General features: G+C 39.2%; 1 protein-coding gene across 2 annotated transcripts in view; it reads left to right on the top strand.

The window, feature by feature from the left end:
* The first annotated feature begins 464 nt into the window (after nt 1-464).
* The window catches only part of ATP2A2 (ATPase sarcoplasmic/endoplasmic reticulum Ca2+ transporting 2), a 40,704-nt gene continuing 22,298 nt past the window's right edge, over nt 465-18,870 (top strand). Inside the window, exons 1-5 of one of the 2 annotated variants that reach the window (XM_086623234.1) lie at nt 465-619; nt 1,707-1,724; nt 1,820-1,902; nt 9,702-9,806; nt 12,806-12,944. In XM_086623234.1, the coding sequence (XP_086479360.1) occupies nt 502-619; nt 1,707-1,724; nt 1,820-1,902; nt 9,702-9,806; nt 12,806-12,944 (463 nt within the window). In that variant the 5' untranslated portion in view covers nt 465-501. The remainder of the gene's footprint in view (nt 620-1,706; nt 1,725-1,819; nt 1,903-9,701; nt 9,807-12,805; nt 12,945-18,870) is intronic. The other variant, XM_086623235.1, reaches the window with a different exon arrangement.

The raw sequence follows: 18,870 nt of genomic DNA, 5'->3' as shown, positions 1-18,870 counted from the left end.
GGCACCCACCGCTCCCCGCAGCCGGCTCCGCCGACCACCCCCCCGCACGCCCTCCCGCGCCCCTGAGGCGACAGCGGCTCCCGAGGCCCGCGCCTCTCTTTTCCCTCTCCTCAGCCTCCCGCCCGGGGCCGGGGGGCGCCTGAAGCCCCGCTTATCCCCGCCGGAGAGGCGGCTCGGCTCCCTCGGAGGGTGTGTGGGGTGGGAGGGGGGCGGGGGCTTTTTCTTAGGCGGCTTTTTTTTTTTTTTTCCCCCCTCCTTTTTTTTTTTTTAATTTTAAATTCTTAATATTTTTTTTCCCCCACCCTCTCCCGCCTCCTTCGGGAAGAGCGAGGCGTTGAGGTGGGCTCGGGGGCTCCTCTCTGCTGCGGGAGGGGTCTATGGTGATAGCACGGGGGCGGTGGGGGAGAGAGCGAGGAGCTGAGGAGGGGGCTCGCTGCCGCGCCCGCCGCCGCTGAGGAGGAAGGAGAGGCGAGGCACCATTTGCCGCTCCCTGCCCCAGCCATGGAGAACGCGCACACAAAGACTGTGGAGGAAGTTTTGGCTTATTTCGGCGTCAACGAAAGCACCGGGCTCAGCCTGGAGCAAGTGAAGAAGCTGAAGGAGAAATGGGGCTCCAACGGTAAGTGAAGCGGCCCCGCGCCGCCCGCCTCCCTCCGCCGCGGGGATGCTGTCGCTGGCTCTCGTCTTCCCCCTCCTCTCCTCCCTTTTCCACCCCTTCCTCTTCGCTCATCCTTCCCGGGGCCCTGCTCCAAGGCCTGGCGTGCGTGTCTTTGCGAAGCCGGCATCTCTTGCAGGACCCGGAATAGGAGCGAGGGAGAGAAGATGGCTGACTTGAACTCCACCTCGTGGGTTTCTTTCATACCCCGAGCTGACGGGGCTGCTCTGGGAAGGAGGATGTCACCTCCGTTTCCTTTCACCTTAGCGGTGGGAAACCTTCTTCCATTCTGAAATGAAGCGCTGTGGGTTGTGTTGAGTTTTTTTTTTTTGTCCGTCTTGACCTTCATTTTCCCCTGCTTTTCAGTGCCTTTCTGTCCCTTATTTTACATTCTTTCGAGATGGAGCACAGAATTCATCCGAGAAGGTGTTCCCTTTTTTTAATCCTTGTTGCTTGGCCTTCCTAGTCCCTTTTGAACTCCTATGCCGTTGTGTGAAAATGAAAAGCTACAAGATGATTATACGGTGGGGTTTGTTGTTTTTTTTTTTTTTTTATCTTTAACACTGCTCTTGTGCCTCTTGAATTAATAAATCTAGCTGTGGGGAAATAAAGGGGAGGGCAGAAATAAGAAAATATCCTTGGAGGAAAGAATTTGAAATATTTTGAACCAAGTTCGGTGGTTCGTTTTTTTTTTTTAAGTGAATGTGGAGGAAAACCTTGGTCAGAAAGCGTTGGAAAAGCATTTTGAGCCTTTGACCCTTTGTGTGCAGCAACAGCAGAAGTCCCGCAGCTCGCTGGAGTGATGACTTGGCTGAATTATAACCCTTGGCACATGCCGGCTAACTTGTATGTGTCTTAAAATGCAAAACTATCGGGCCTATTCAGATGCTGTGATGGAGCTGCCTTAATGGGGTTTTCAGTTTGCCTGTCAAATCCAACCCTGTTGAATGTACAATTTAGGAACAATATCTGGTGGATGCTTTATAACGCTCTAATGTGTTTCTTCAATGATTTCTTTGACATGCTTCCTGGGAAAATCTTTAATGGACAGAGTTACCGGCTGAGGAAGGTAAGCATGTACATGAAATCTTCTGCTAATTCGTGTTAATGATTCTTTTTTTTTTTTTAATGTGCAATACTAAATGGCTCTGTTATATATTGCAGGAAAAACCTTACTTGAGCTTGTGATTGAACAATTTGAAGACTTACTAGTTAGAATTTTGTTGCTGGCAGCTTGCATATCTTTTGTAAGTATGAATTTTTTTGTTTCATTGGCTTCTATATCACGGAATGACACGTTCCAATGTATAGGAACTGTACATACTGAAGTTATTCCCTTTCTCAAAAGGTAGGAGTATAAGATGCGAAGTAAATTGCTAACTCTTAAATTAGTTGCCTTGTGAAGAGGTTTCTATATGCTGGAAAACAAAATTTCAGGGAATCTTTCATTGCATGAGTCGTAAGTACGTAATGAAACTAGACAGGTATTTTAAAAAGTGCTTCTCATTCAGCTTAGTTTGCTTATTTGAAGTGGGATTTCCCAATGCTTTTGTTGGCTTTCACAACTAACCTTGAGTAAGTGTTTAACTTGCATTTTAACTGGACATTCTTCTTGCCGTTGAGTTAATCGTTATCAAGCTCAATGTATAATCATTGGAAGACATTTTTGGATGCAATGCGGACTGTAAATAGAATTTACATGGCGAATATTCCAGTTGCCTTCCCTTCCTGATAATAGCAAGGTGACAGTTGTTGCTTTTGACAGTGACAAGAATGATGACGGCAGTGATGGCACCATTGTTGACCAAATTTGGTAACTGACCTTTGGATAGTCTAGTTGTTAAATGGACATCTTGCTTTGCATACAAGATTAAAAGAACAAGAACACTTTTAAGTTAATTTTTTTTTTTAAAGCGTGTTTAGGCAATCTTTATACATAGTGTGGAAAAGGTATGTGTTTGCTGAAAAACTGAAAAAGTAAGCAAAGGGTACATGTAGAAGGAGTATGAAGACCATGTCTTGGGGAGCTGGGCAATAGAAACAAAAGCATGCAGAATATTAAATTTTTTAGGTAGAAGTAAAAGTTTATAGTAGGCTTTGCCTTGGAATTGTAGTTAACTACTTTTTAAAAAAAAAAATAAATGCTGCAGCTCTTGGAGGGAGTGGAAATTGTGGTGACTCTTTAGCGAAGGGCAGAGGTGAATGTACTTTGAGGCTGTTCTGTTTGATGGGAGAAGGGTTGCCCTGTTGTGGCTGCTGCAGTATATACTGTCGCCGATCCTCCACCGAGAGAGGCTTCAGCTGTCCCCACACTGACACCTTTCAAAGTGGTTTGGGTTTTGGTGTGCATATACTGTTACCAGTTGAGGAATGACTGGTGGCATTGATCTTGACCAGGGAGACAGATGTGCTTTGCTCTCTCTTCTGTTTCCTGGGGAGGCAATCAGACTGGCTATAGAAAATTGAATAAATAGGTCATTCAAAAGCTTTTTTTCCCCCGCTCTTCTTTCCCATTTTCCCTTCCCAGAGGGCGAGAAGGGGATGTATTTCTGTTCCTGAAAGGTCAGGAGTGTTTCTCTTATCTCATGAGATAAATGACAGTACAGAAGTTTGCTAACCTTTCATGCCAATGTGCCTTATTTGTTTTTATTATAACCAAATAAGTGAAAAATCAAATTCAGCAAAACTTATAGCTTTCATTGCTGAATTTGAGTAAGTATGATACCAGACTAACAAGAGGTCATAGAACATACACTGCCAAGCCCTCTTTGAAAACTTGGTTAGTAACTGGATTCAGTTTCTTTCTTTCAGTATGCTTAATTTTCCTGTCTAATTAAGAGGAGACTGTAGTCTAACGGAGTGTGGGGTACATCTGGGTTCTCCGCTTCTGTGCAACTGGCGTGGTGTATGACCTTGGGCTACTGCTCTGCCTTTTCTGTCTCCTACTTAAGAGTTATGGATTCCCACTATAAATTGATGTTAATCGTAAAGATTTTTCTCTTTTTGGTGAAATGTACAAGAAAAACATAGATATATGATAATTTTGGTACTTTAAAAGCACTGCCTTTTTGTGTGTTTCTGACTTGTTCCTTGCTCAGAAGGTGATCATCTGTTCTCTGTTTTTCTCAGGTTTTAACACTTTTTCATGAAGAAAGCATATTAGAGACTTTTGTAGTAGCTGTAAAGAACTGTTGAGTATGTTGATATAAAGACTGTATTACTGTGAAAATTGGATGTAACTAACATCACCTAAATTTTGATGTTCCTGAAAACGTTTTGAATAGAGTACGTAGCTGTGTCAGGCTTGTGGACAGTAATTGTTCCATGAGAACACTTGAAAATACCGTGTTAAAACTGGAATTGTACATAATGCTGACATGACAAATTATGCTAAGTCATTCCAGTAGAAGAACTTAATGCTAGAGCTTAACTTCGGTGTGTTTATTATGCTGTCTTTTACAAGCCTTAGAAATACATTTTTTTCCATTTGTACTGTTGCAAGGCATGGAAAACTCCCAGTACCTTAGAGATCTTGAAATGGATAATTAGACGTAAAATGGAGTCAGTTAAATTTGCGTTGGTTTTGTATGTTGACTAATACTGTTGAGAGCTGCTCTTCAATGAGTCAAGACTTCTGACTTTTCCTGGAGGCAGTGTCAGATCCCACGGAATCGTACGGTGGAGCTTACTGAAGTGCTGATTCTCACTTCAGTGACTGCTTTTTACTATGATTTATTGTTTGATAGACCGTAAACTGTAGCACTTCAGTAGAAAGTAGGACACTGTATAGCATACCAACCGAAACAATGGCTCCTGTGTAAAATAACTTTTAACTGAGGACTTCTAGGCCTGTGTATGTCTAAAGGGGAATTTTCATTCAGATGCTTATATAAGTAAGTGGTTTCCTTTGAATAACAAGGGATGGGAAAAGGTGGCTTGCCACAGACTTCAGAACAAATGACTCCAAAAGCCCCCAAGTCTTTGAGTTACTAGACGTGGGGCTGAGTGGTGGAATTGGGCTGGAATATGTAACGCTAACTTAATTTTTTAAGGTGTTTTTTTTTTTTAGTGTGTCACTGAAAACTTACTCTAATTTGAATTTGGCTTTTCAGATGATCAATAGGAGTATGTGCTAGTGGCAGCACATTTACGTATGCTTTCAGGAAAGGCATAGAAGCTGTTAGGGCAGGGAATGCAGCAGTATTCTTTACCAGCTGTACATGGTCAATTAAAAATGTTGAAGATTCAGGTATGACAGGATCTGGAGGTATATAGATTATTGCTTTGTGTCATGGAGGCTTTTCTGGTGATTGTGTTGTGATCATAAATCACATTAGATTCATACTGTAATGACTGACTGCATAGAAACAGCTATCTTTAATTTTGAGATCCGCATTAGATTTTTGTGCAGAAACATCCCAAGTACAATATAAGCTTCTGTGTTCAAAGTACCTTTTGTGTCCTCTACCCCACATATCCTGTCAGGTATACGTCAGTAAAATAGCTGAATCTGTGTCACCCTAGTTGACTGTAGGAGTCATATGCTGTTCTTCAGCAGTATTATTGGCCTTAAGTATGACTTTTTGAAGAGAAACAATATAAATAATTTCTGATGGTGAGTAAATGGATCTGTGATAGGCTTGGGCCTTGTCTTGGTGTTTTGTTCAATCTGAGAAGCCTATGCAGAAATAAACTTGTAGAGTATGTCTCAGCAGTTCAGGGCCCTTCATAGCCTGACTTTCTAGGTGCAAATAAGAGGATGTTTAATTTTCCATTGAACTATGACTTTTAATTCTCGTTACTTGTGTATCACGTACTCAGATCTGCAGTATTTACATAAAACCAGCTTGCTTTGTATAAATGACTTTGACACGTTGCGAGATGTTAACTGCATCTGATGTAGAATAATTCTTTGGTAAAGTGTATATGCTTTAAACAGTGATGTGTGCTTAACCAGGCAATCTTATCCTTGCATCACACTTAATAGTGATTTTTCTTCTACAGGATGCAGCATAAACTATAAACTCTACCAAAACCTTAAGTTTTAATACAACATCCTAAGTGCATTTTCCCCCCCAGTTATTTCTTTGACTCCTAAGCTGACTTAGAAGTGAATGCTCTGGGAATGTTTTCTAGTAGCAGATATCCATGTTTAGATTAAAACAATATACTGTGATTTAGTCCAAAGATGATTGCAGCCTGTAAATTAGCATGAGTATAACCTAACCTATGTTAAAAGGTGAGCAGAGCTACTCTTGGAGGAATTCATATGTACCAGTAAAAACGTTGCAGGCTTTGCCCTGAAATCACCCCAAAAGCTACCTGTTAAGGTCAGTAGCAACAAGTATGGGGCACAAGATAAGGATTGCTGCAGAACATTCCACTGGCATGCTTTTTTAGCTGAACTCAGATTGCTCAATACCACCTGAGAGACTAACTGATGAGTGGGGGTGATAAACCCGTGAGAAGTAATTGTGATTCCATTTTACTTTGTAGGAACTGAACTATGGGTACTGTGTATCTTTTTTCTTTTCCTTATTGCTACAGTAAACAGAGGAATGTGTTTATTTTGAGAAATATGGAGTAGCATATCTGATGGGTGCTTGCAACCTGCTAACCCAGTAAAATTCTTAATTTTGTACTTAAATGTGTAGTCAAGATCTGTTGGCTTGTTGTTTTGTTGTGGGTTTTTTCCCTTCTCTCTCCTTCAGTAGCAAATAAAAATTTCTACTGAATAATGGAACTAAAATTGGGAGGTTTTTCTGTAGTGTTTCCTGATGTTCAGTATAACTGACATGGAACAAGTATGAGGACTAGTAAAATAGTTTGCATCTGTTTAATTTTAAGCTAACCTCTATTGAAAAGAAAAATCACTAAAAGAGGATTTTCTGAGCAGTAGTTAGTACTCTGTCCAAATTCACAGTATCCTATGAGAATAAAGCTCTCTTAAAATCAGTCTGTAGTTTGACATGACCTGCTTTAATTAGTCCAGGGCTTCTTTTTGTTACTCTCCCGGCTTGCTTCTAAGTTTCCATTGTCAAAATGAAAACCAAACATAAAACCTTGTTAGGTTGCTGACAACAAACTGTTTGCTTTTCCTGTGTTAGTGGTGAGTGGGTACAGCCTGCTGGGCAACCTAATTCTATCTCGCAACCTCCATTCTTCTGTTTAAGTTACTTAATGATCAATAGTCATCTGAGGCAACTCGACTCTATAACTAATCTGACGTTACAGAGATACTTGACTTGCAGAAATGCAAAAGGCTGGAAGGACGCTTCTATTCTTCTAGCTGTTTCCATCAGTAGTCACTTCATTTCTGGCTGACTTCTGCATTGTACTTCTGCCTCCTTTTTACAAATAACCATGAAAACTAAGTGCTGTTTGCCTGTCGTTGTGTATTTTTTTGGCTTAGTGTCCTGCAAGTCCACCCCATTAGGCTTTTGTTAAAAGAGACTTCTGCAAGCCATAGCTCTAGCAGCCCTAAAGCAAATATGCTGAATGAAAGTTGTCCTTTAAGCTGCTTACATTGGCTGTTGATATGGGACTTTTATGTCTTGCTATTAATTTCCCTTATATTTTCAGACTTGCATTTCTCTTGAGCAATTATCTTACTCCCCCACCCCTTTTAAGCTGCTTAAATACATGGTAACTTTATTTATTGACCGTACTGCTTGAACAGTACACTGGAGATCAATGACCTGGAAATTAAGCTGCTCTACACGTGAGTCTTAAAGTGATTAGGGCTAAAATATGGTGAGGCCCTTTTCAGTAGTAGTGAAATCAAAGATGTCTCATTCAAAAACTCTCCAGGGTCTTAAAGTGTGCTAATGGAAACTTTTTGACAAGGACTCAATGCCTTGGACAAAATTGTCTAGTGTCTACCAGGCTTTTGTTATTAAAAATGCTTAGTTAAGTACTTGGATTCCTGGTTGTACTTCCTCTTTGGTTTTTACTGTGTTTTGGTTTTTACTTCAGGCTACTATCAAATAATAAACCTGGTCTGTTACAACAATGTATGTTGTGTGTTGCAAGTGTCCCAAATGGAGTGTTGATATAGCTATAGTCTGCTAAAACAAAACCAAGAACTCACAATGTATTCTGTTATTTACATCTCTGTATTTACTAAAATGTTCTAGAAGTAGAGCTTAGATCATTCTGCTGTTAGTAATTGTGTGGAAACTTTGTAGGGGAGAAATGTGTGTTGCTGACTTCCAGGATTAACTAGATACCTTATTTCAATCTGGTCACAGATTTGATAGTTTTGCAAAAAAACCCCAAACAAACCAACAATGAAGATCTAAAACATCAGATCTGTAGTGTCAGGTTCTCTAATCTGAGTTCATATGATCTTTTTGAAATAATGGCTTATAAGATCCCTTGAAAACTTAACTTTGGTTCTCCTTGACATGCTTGGATCTTGCTATCCTGGTAGTCACTTCCATTCCCTCTTAATGGGGGTGGCTTGCTCAGTGTAATTTTACGACACACATGGTCTTCAATCTGAAAGATTATGGCTTAACATTATGTAAAGCAGATGTTTTATTCCAATTAACCTTGTAGGTGCCTGTTCTGTTAAGGTCCGCCTGACCTTATATATGCTTAGAAGCCTGGAAATGTACCATTAGCCGTTTCTGTAGCTCCATTGGAGGCAACAGTGCTGGTGTGGAGTAAAAGCTGTCCATGGTACAAGTGGTAACGCGTGGAGTGACGACTACAGTGTAGGCTGTGACTGCTCTAGCAGGTCAAATGGCAGAAGTTGTTACTGGGGAATGGATACTAGTGGTGTGGGAGGAGGGAAGAAACACTGAGATGTAGAGATTGTAGGAGATCCTAACTAAATCTCTTCTCCAGAGGGATTACACAGACCCTCAGAATGTTGCGTTGCCAGTTGGAATGCTTCAGTCTTACTAATCGTAACCTGGATCTTACAAGTTTATCCATTTGTAATAAAAATTTGTTGTTGCATTGGATTTGCTTGACAGTCTGTTTTCTGCTTGAGGCTTTCATGCTGCTGCTCCTTCCTTTTAACATCCTGGAGTGTTTCACAATTGAGCAATAGCTCTGAGCAGCATGTTGGTGGAATTATGGCGCTTGCTTCAGTAACGGTTTGCTCGCTGCAGTCTTCTAGTGATTCAGAGTGCTGTTGCCTGACTACCAGCCCTAATTATCTCAACACGTTGTTCCTATTTACTGTCACTTTCCAGGCTTCCTGTTGCTCAACATGCTGATGAAAAAGCTCTTCCTCTCTGGTCATGTTAGCTTGACTTTTCTTCAGTAACTGTAGAACTGAGCAGATGCCCTGACGTATACCCATTCAAGTCAAGTGAATGGCAGAAGCCTAAAACTAGAGTGTGGTTCTAAAGCAAATGAATTAAAGTGAAATCTAGGTGGAGCCTCTTATGCAAGTCCTCAAGTTGATTTACTTTTAAAAACCCAGTTTTAATTTGAGTTTTATCAGCTACTCAGCTCAGCATTCAACTTCAGATGTAACTATACAGTTCACTGAAATGCTTCAATAAGCCACTACTTGAATTAGGTGCTATTTTTCATATCTACTCACTGAAAACTTGTAAAGCTGGTTTCATTCATGCATCTAAGTTATTGGTAAAGAACATTTAACTTTGTTAAAATTCAGATTCTGGCAAAGCTTTAGTGTTCTAACTAGTCCAACTGATTTGTCTGCGTACTGTTTTAGACAGTAATGAAACATTTTTTGAAACTTATCTCTGCCATAGCTGTTGTCACAACTTCTGCTTTCATTTGTGGAGCAAAAGTAGCAATATGTTTCCAAATAAATAGCTTGCTCCTTTAAAAGAAGAGCAGCCTTGGAAATGAACTTTGTACTACTTCAGTAAAGATTTTCTCCTTTTCCATTGCATATTGCCAACTCATTCATGAACTACAAAACTACGCGTCGGAAGACTGAGGGGTTTCAAAAATTGCTCAAGACTAACTAGTTGAATGTCAAGCTGAAACTTAACTGAGTCTTAACTTTGCAAGGTGTCTGTGTAAATCAGAAATTGAAATAATTATTTCTCTCTTACAGGTCCTGGCCTGGTTTGAAGAAGGTGAAGAAACAATCACAGCGTTTGTAGAGCCTTTTGTAATCTTACTTATATTAGTAGCCAATGCAATTGTAGGAGTGTGGCAGGTATGCAGATATTTTTACGCTATCAAATCATAATTGTTTTGGGAGGTTTTGTTTAAGAAACAAAAAAACCCACTTGTACAGTGTAGTGTCAGGTGCTTCATACAGCGCAAGTAATATGTGTTGCTAACTTTAGACTCTTGAGAGTCAACGTACTGTAAAACTTCTGGATAGAAAGTGTTAACTTAAAGGTAAAATGGAAGCTTCAGAAGCATTGCCAAAAAGTCAAAGTGCCCATCAGTGTGTTTGGCCACACACTGGTGAACACATGAACTAGACAGTCTAGAATGAAGGCCTGAATTCAGGAAATAAATGTTGCAAAGCTAAGAAGCAATCAGTTGAATTGGCTTGCAAAAGAGGGAATTTTGTCCCAACTAAGGAACAAAGGACGGAACTTGTAACCTAGTTTCTTGTCTATTTCCTCATGAGACAAATGCTGTGTTTTAGTACATATGTTAATACATTTAATACAGCATTAATTCTTCCTATTCAATTACTGTAGTACCTATTAAGTGTATATCTAAAGACTGCATGTCTGTCAAAAGGCATAAGTTTCTTCTGAAAACATATAAATACCATGGAATATTCCCTACATTATCAGCTGTGAGATTAGATGGCTTTTTATAAATCATATTGGCAGTAACATCAGTAACATATTCTAACGCTTCTTGAGATGCCAAACCGAAATTGTTCATATAACTTTAGTTTACTAATTTGATGACTTCAGACAGGGCATGTTTTATGAGAATTGTTTTTCTGCAGGTAAAAAGGATTCTAGGATATTTAGGGTAATTTAAGTTCTTGGTAAGGTTAGTTATGTTTTGTTTTTTAAAAAGGATGGTGTTAATGTAACATAATTACTTGCTATCTTAACAAGCCAGGTTTCATGCTTTAAAAAAAAAAGGAAACAAAATGGCAAAACCGTGCAAAATAACAGCAAAAATTAAGGGGAGCTGCCCTATTAACAGGTTAAAACATGTTAGAGTGGAGTCCACGCACTGGAAGGCACCAGAAGTAGCATTCAGTGGCACTGCTGTACATTGTGTTCTGCTTTGTGCTGGCCCAAGAAAGCTGGCTGAAGACTAACCCTCGAAAAACTCAGTTTTTAGCAGTACCCGGCTTGCTGCGCAACTGCTAGCGCTGGTGTGGAGAGAAGAGGTCATGTCGATCAAGGGATGGCAGCATTGCCCCCTTAAGTGTCATTTTCTGTTCAAATCTTCATAAAGCGATTGTGCAAGAATTAATCTTTAACTTGAAACTTTCAGTTAGAATTCTGCATGTAGTAATTGAAAGCATGAAATGTAAAGTGAAGCTCTCTGTGGTTTGGGGATTTTCTTGTGTAGTTGTATACCCTGTTGTAGGAAATAACCAATTTTTTCATACATGATAGTGTGCAAATAAGACAGATATTTATATCTATCTACACTCAGTGAACTTAATTGTGAAACAGAATTGCTGTACAGGCTAAATGACTCATTCTCTTGTTTTAATGGACATGGAAAATAAGTCACAGTACAGAGTCTCCACCCATAAATGTATCTGTTTCTACAGGTACTAGATGTGAGTAACTGAGTCATTGCCTTAGTTCTGTCTTCCTCAACCTTTCCTTTCACGTGCCCTTTTCCCAAAGTGCTATCTGTTAGTACTTCAGTGATTGGCAAGATATAGTCTTTAACTCCTTGTAAATTCAAGGAAACTGGGGACAAAAAGGTAGAGCCTAACACACTGAGCTGGCTGTCGTAGCTGAATCATGTTCAGTTCTGTCTTATTTTTCTGTTTTGAAGGGAAAGTTCCATTTGTGGGGCCTTATTTTGTGCCTTTAAGGTTTTGCCTAGTGTTAACTCTTAGTTCATCCGCAGAAAAAAGCGATATCAGCATTGTTGTGCTGAGGAGCGATATTAATTTACCTGGTGAAACATGAGGATAGTATTAATTACAGCTTTATGGGTCTGCACTACCCGGCACTGAGCTGTGCCCTGTAAATGTTAGTCCTTCAAGGTGGCTTTGGTAATGCGTTGTTGTTGTGGGAGTACCTAGTACCTCAACCTCTGGATATCTAAAGATTAGGTTTCTGCTTTGACACATGCAGGAGGAAGTTTGTTATCTGGAAAGGTTGGTTTGTATCTGAAGTGCAGATATTCTAAAAACGATATGCACCCTTATAATTATCTATAATCGTCAGGACTATGACGTTTGTACTCGTCAGTAGGCTGGAAAATGGAAAATAAGTTAATTCTCCAAGAGCTAGAGAAGGAGTACTGATAAGCTGTTGGCTTCTTACGTTGTCCTTTATCTAGGTGACATCACGATGTTGATACCAATCTTTAGCGCTTAGCTGAGAGAACTGCACTTGAGATAGGAAAGCTATTGTGCTAATGTGAGTGGAAATGAAAAGGTGGTCATGTGTGGGGATTCATGGAAGTTTGTAAACTGTTAGGGACTCTGGGGAAGTTTCTGGTCTCTATGCTTTAATGCCACTTTAGTGTGACTTGATTTGCTGAAACAAAGTTAATATGCTGTTTGAGCTTTGTCTTGATGTGACCCTTGATTTCTATCAGTAAGTGAAATTTCAGTAAGTGAAATTCAATAGTGCTAGTCCTCTCCAGTCTGAGGCCAAGCTGCTCCAGCTGGTAAGGTATGGTTGAGACAAGTATATCCATGAGTCTTAATTCTGCTTAGAGCTTTTTTTCGTGTCAAAAAACATCCATCTGTTACATAGAACTCTTTATGTGGCCTCCCTGTAACAAGACAGAGTGGATATTCGTGATGAGAAAGGCTGCAGGTTTGAGTAAACAACTTCTAGATTCTAAATGCTCACTTAATACCTGAATTATGTTGTAATGATTTCCAGTCATAATGGGAAGGGTCACATAATTTTCTGTATGAATAAATGTAGTTGAGCCGAGTCAGTTGTGTTCATATGGTAGTGCATTTGAAAAAAACATATCTGACGTATTTTTCCTTGAACGCTTTTAAAATTACACATTTTTGCTGTCTTTTAGGAAAGAAATGCTGAAAATGCTATTGAAGCTCTTAAAGAATATGAACCAGAAATGGGCAAAGTGTATCGACAGGACCGAAAAAGTGTACAGAGGATTAAAGCAAGAGACATTGTCCCAGGTGATATAGTAGAAGTGGCAGGTAAGACTCATTTACGTGGTGCATACATGTATTTGCATATTACTGCAAAATTGTTGTGGGGGCTGTGTCTTAATGATTTGAGGCTCTGGGGGGAGTTTTCGGAGACGCCTAATTACATGCTTCACTTAGGAACAATCTTGCTTCTGTTCATCTGTGATTACCCTAAATGTGCGTTTGCACTGAGGGGATTGTTTTTCAAATTGCCGCTTAGTTTAATTGGTAGGTCTAAAAGCAAAGCATCTTAATTGGAGTACAGGTTTCAACACTTGTCCTGACTCTAAAATTTTCTTTCTAAAGTCTGGTTTCAGAGTGTCTTAACTTGTCTGTTTTCTAATACAAAATACTTGTTTCTTTGCTTTTAAATGTGTTCAATTTCTTTAAGTTCTGAAACGCAGAGAATTTTTGATCTGTTCTTTATCTAAGGAAAGATAATTTCATCCAAAGTTTTTTTCCAACTCTTAAACTAGTGGCAGTAATGCCTTTCAACTGCTCTTTATAAGTGTTTTCCTCGGTCCTCTCGACTTTTATGACTGACATGTGACATTGTTTTCTCATCTTTCATAATTCTTTATTGCTTCTTTTGCCTATTGCCGTATAGAAGGCTGTGAATAGAGAAACAATGGTACGAAGTAGACCTTCCTATTTATCCAGTGTAAGCATCTGAAGTACTGTCTTGTCTTAAAAGATTGGACTTTTGCATCAAGCTGTCTAATACCTCAGGTTTGCCCTAAAAAAAGTGTATCTTTATTTGGAAGGAGTGCAAAAATAGAAGTATTGTATACTTATAGCTAAAACTCCTTCATTTTGGTGATAATACCACACCGGTAACTTTTTCTCTAATCTGGACTTGACAGTGACTTTAATGTTTCTGATTCCTTCTCAGATAAAACTAGGTGGTTTTTGATTAAGTGTCAGGAGTAATTGCGTACTCATATTTTGTAGGTCATTATCAACTGTGAACTGAGTGGTCGTTCCTTTGGGAGTGATTTAGGGTGTACATCAAACTTTTTCTTTCTGCTAGTGTCACTTTGCTTTTAGAGGTGGTAGCTGTCTCAAGAGGAGATAAATATATACCTTTAAACTGGACTATCCTCCTAGTTTAATTAGCAGGCAGAGAGAGTATGCACTCAAAATGAAGTTGGTGTTGGCTGCCTGCCCAGCTTTCATTCCTTGGGAAACTTGAACGTTGGCTGAGCCCTGTCTCTGTTCTGTGCACAGGATGATTCAGCTGCAGCAGCGCTGGCTGGGGTAATTCAGAGTGAGTGTGACTCTCAGGAAGGCTGAAGCTAGTTTCCTCTTAGTGTCCGTTGGTGAAGAACAAGTACAAATACAAAGTGCTGATAGCTGAAATAAAGGGTGAATTACGATACCTTGTCACTTACTCTGCTGCTTTCACTCACTATTACTGCACTGTATAGTCGAATCTGAGTTCTGCAGCGAGATTTTGTTTAGGCAGCTGAGGTTTTCTGCATCCTTTTGAGGCAAACAGAACTGTACAAATTACAGGTTCTGCAGTAGATGTCTGGTCTAAATCTTTATCCTGTTTTTAAATATCAGCAATAGAATGGTAGTTTTGGAAGCAGTTTATGTCATGGGAATACATTGGGGTTGTGGTTTTTGGTACTTTAAAGCAGTATTGGTAGAATTGCAAGTTGATGACTATGTATTTTGTAGTAGTTTGGGCTATCTCACTAAGGAAAAATGCTGAATTTTGCTGCTCTGCCAGATGTCTAGAGCACAGAAAATGCTCTGCTTGATTCTTTGCTATTTTGGGAGAAATAGAGATAGCATTTTCATCTTACAGAAAAAGACAATGCTAAAGCTGTGTGTGAAACACCTGAGGGATGTGTGGGCTTTTACTTATCTTGCTGTATATTGTCAGTATCAATAAAATCAACTACTTGTGCCTTGAGACATCTCTTTGAAAGGTCTGTGTCTGAAGTAGAGAAATGAATTGGAAATAAACCTCTGAATAGCATACCTATAAGAAACTGTCTTTAATAAACATGGTATCCTATTTTTCATAGGGTTACTATTACATTGTTTTAAAATCTGCTTGTAGAACAACATCTGGTATCAGTCTTACACATGTAGAGCCGATGTTTTTTTAAAACCTAGTATGCACATGTAGAGGAACAAATTCATCCAGGTTTTATGACTGTCCTTCAAGACACATGGTCTCTGGCTTGTTGACTGACTGTAGAAACTCATGCTGGTTTAAATACTCACTTAAACTGGTGGCTCAAGAGTCTTGAGCTGGACGTGAGCACTCATATTTTTCTTCTATTGGCAAACATAGTCGATTGAAGCTTCAAGTGAAGGTACCCAAGTGTAAGTTGTGTGGGTATTTAATACAGAAATAAATGTTTCAGTGTAATGTGAACTCTGATACTGAAACGATGAATTCTAACTTGTAGATAGACAATGATGAAATTTTAATTGTAATCAAACTCAGAAAAGCTACTGAGCAAGTAGAGAAGAGCAATACACTATGTACCAGCATTAGTGTCAAGACCTGGAGGTGAGAGAGACTGTGTGCATGCCTCTGCCTCAAGTGCAGGAGTACTGCGATGGCCTTTGACATGGTGTTTGCAAAAAGATGACCATGTAGGGAAGTGACAGAGCACTTCATACTAGGATACATATCTGGCTATGGAATTCTAGGCAAAGTGCCAATGACATTTGTGTGTCCAGGCAAATGTCTTTCAACCAAGTGGCAGAAATAACCAGGTGATGGGTTTCTCCCCTATACTGATACCTGATTTTGAACAACTTTCTACAGGTCTTCCATTACAAAACCATTGTATTTAATGCTGTAACAGCTTTGTTAATTTGAAGTAGCTGTATGTGGGTCTGACAGAGAGAACTCTTCATTGTAGGAATTGGGAGATTGGTATTGCAGTTTGGGGGAAGTGGGGGAATATATTTGGCTCTTTACATTGCAAAGAGTTCCCTGAGAATAAGTAGCATTAAACCATTTCCAAAATCATGTGGTATTTCCAGTAGTTTTGAACCAATGAAAGATAAACGTGGTCAGTTTAGCATAACTCAAAGACAGTGCAATAATGGTTTACACTATTACTTTTTATTCTGGCTTCTTAGGCTATTTGTTAAATAGTGTTCATTATATAGACTACTCAGTCTGCCTCGTGGCCTCTTAAAATAAAGCTCCTGGAAGATATTTTCTTTAATTGATCTGTCAACAGAGGAAACAGGTGTTGGTTTACTTGACTTGAAGTAATAGGAGGAAACTGCAGGTCTGCGTTGTCACCTTGCAGTAAATATGGAGTAACCTGAATTAGATTATCCTTCAAGTGGTGGATGACCTACTGTCTTACGTATCTCTTGGGGATCATTGTGCATTTAGGTACTGCAGAACACTTGATGAGGAGCTGCTGGTCCTTACACCTAGTAGCTGACAAATTCAACATAAATACTACACTACAGTTTTGCAGATGTGCTTGCAGACACTGTAGTCCATGTTTACTCAGACTGTGCAGACATTAATTTCTTCACTGTGTATGTTAGAAAGACTTTCTTCCATATCCACTTAAGCAGAGATGGTGGAAAAGATACTGTACAAGAAACAGGAACTCTTTGGGATGGAAGTTGGGGCTACAGGTTTGCTTACAGACGTCTGGTGAGTATAGTTCTCAAGAGCTGTAGTGTATAAGTGTTACTAAGCTACAATGTTTGTTTCTTAAAATTGATGAACTGAAAAATATCCAGATGCTGTCCTCAAATGGCTTTTCAGTTTGCCTGTTTTAAAACAGATTATCACACTGCTGTAAAAGCTTAAGTTTACTGGAGGATGCACCCTTAATTTGTAACTCGTGGCTATCTTAATAGATTAAAGATGTCTTTTGTTTTAGTTGAGTTTCTATTTGCCTTGGTTAAAGTAACGTTTTAAAGAGAAACTTAAAACAGTGTGTCCTTAGTTCTTAGAAGTTTTGTATGAAGTCCAGCCTGACAAATTGGGATAAACTGATGGCAAATAATCTATTTTTAAAGAAGCACATTTGGGAACAGAAATTAGCTTTGTTCACTTCCATTGTATCTTCCTGTCTGAAATGTTCTATTTTAGCTACAGCATATCTGACTTTCTGTAATTTAATAAATGAACGTTCGTTAGTTGTAATCTGTAAGTGACCAAACTGGAGCCGCAGTAGTTCCCCTTTTCCCTGAAGTGCTGAATGGTGGTTCTTGTTATCCATTATTATATCTGTAAGTACTCAACAGCTTAAAAATACAGAGTTCCCAGAAGCTGTTGCTTATTAAATTAGTGTGGATTCCAGAAGACTGAGTTTTAAGTTTATACCTGGCATAAAGTATGCAAGAACTACTTTTCAAGGCTTCTAATTCAAACTGCAGAGCACTTTTAAGACTCTTCCTAAAGCATAGATGCCTTTCTAAGTAAGGGAAGATAAGTTTTGGGGTGAAGAAGATCGGGAAGGAAGATTCTGAAGGTGAATTATGTCCAACTCCTGTGTGGTTATGAAGAACTAAGGGGGTTCTACCCAGTAGTATAAGCAATAAACGTTGGTGTTGCAGATGTTACTGCTAAACGTCTGGGTTCTTTTGCCTGTATTGCTTTTCTAATGGCTAGAATAGATTTTCAGACTCAGTGCTACAGATGCAGGTTTACTTTCTTTGGAAAAGTATTGAGACTGGAAAAAAAAAATAATGAAAAGGACAGAATAAAGTCCAGAATGTTGACCTACTGAAGGCTGTCCTAAAAGCATACTGCTGAGAACATCTCTTGATATGGAAAAAAGTTGACCGCAAGGTTTTTTTTTGGTGTTTTTTTCTTACGTAGTGCCAGTTGTTGCATTTGGTTTTTAGAGACTAAGTGTGTATTTTGCTTTTTCCATAAAGTACTGCATTTGAACCAGAAAAAATATGGAAGTAAGATCAACAGTTAATAAACACACATACAAGTAGTGCATAAATCTGTGGGCTTCAGAGAGTGTTTTGGCTGTCAAATTGTAATGTATCAGAGGCAATTGAGATAACGGGACACAGCCCAAACTCCATTCTGTGCTCCACTGACGTCTGGAGTTATGTGAGGTTCAAGTCAGGGCAGAGCCTAAACTCATATCACTTGCAACACACATTTGAAAACTTATGAAACTCACCTCCAATTTTTTTCCCAATTCTTGTAGCGTTTTTCTCCAGAGTTGCCAAACAAGAAGTAAAAATAGTGAAACTGATTCTATTTTGATTGTTTGAATTTGGAACACATCTAATGTTCTATACTCTGATTAGAACCGATACTGCAGTGGGGTTTTATAAGCACAGATAGTACTGAACAAAATGCTTGAACATCAAGATAACGTTCTGTTAATACCACATCACCCTGGCAAAGCGAGCCTTTTTTAAGGCTAAAGAAAACCTGCACTTGGAGTTATGCTGTGCTTCCAGAAGTCTTATTGTTTGTTCTTGTTAGCCAGATGCAACTTGAAAATAGGACTTCAGCTTTGGTGTGAAGGCGTCCTTCTTCTCCACCTGGTCTGGCAAAAGTTGAAGCTTAGCTTACCAGTTTGTTCTTTCTGCTATTGGATATTTCTGTAGGCTGATCACAAGAGTTCTCAATGTAGAAGACTGATATAAATAGATCTACTGATTAAAAGCTAAAGCTAGACAAATTCAAATGAGAAATAAGCGCAGACTTACAGACAGGATACCTGTCCATTGGCACATTCAATGTTCTGGTGCCCTCTTCAGAGAGAATGACACTTAGAAGTATGTTTTTACAGAACAAAAAGAAATAAAATAGGAATGATTTGAGTCCTATGTACTGTTTAATACAGTATTTCAGTTTTTCTCAATATAACCCTCAGTTCCAACCTTAAAATATTTTGCTTCCAGAGAGCGAAGCTTTTTCTGTATTTTTGGTTTTCGTTGATAAGAATGCAAAATGTATAAG

Source organism: Tauraco erythrolophus, chromosome 19 (assembly GCF_009769465.1).
Source record: "Tauraco erythrolophus isolate bTauEry1 chromosome 19, bTauEry1.pri, whole genome shotgun sequence".
NCBI lineage: Eukaryota > Metazoa > Chordata > Aves > Musophagiformes > Musophagidae > Tauraco > Tauraco erythrolophus.
Note: the sequence above shows the minus strand (reverse complement) of the source record. Positions and strands in the feature narration are given on the sequence as shown.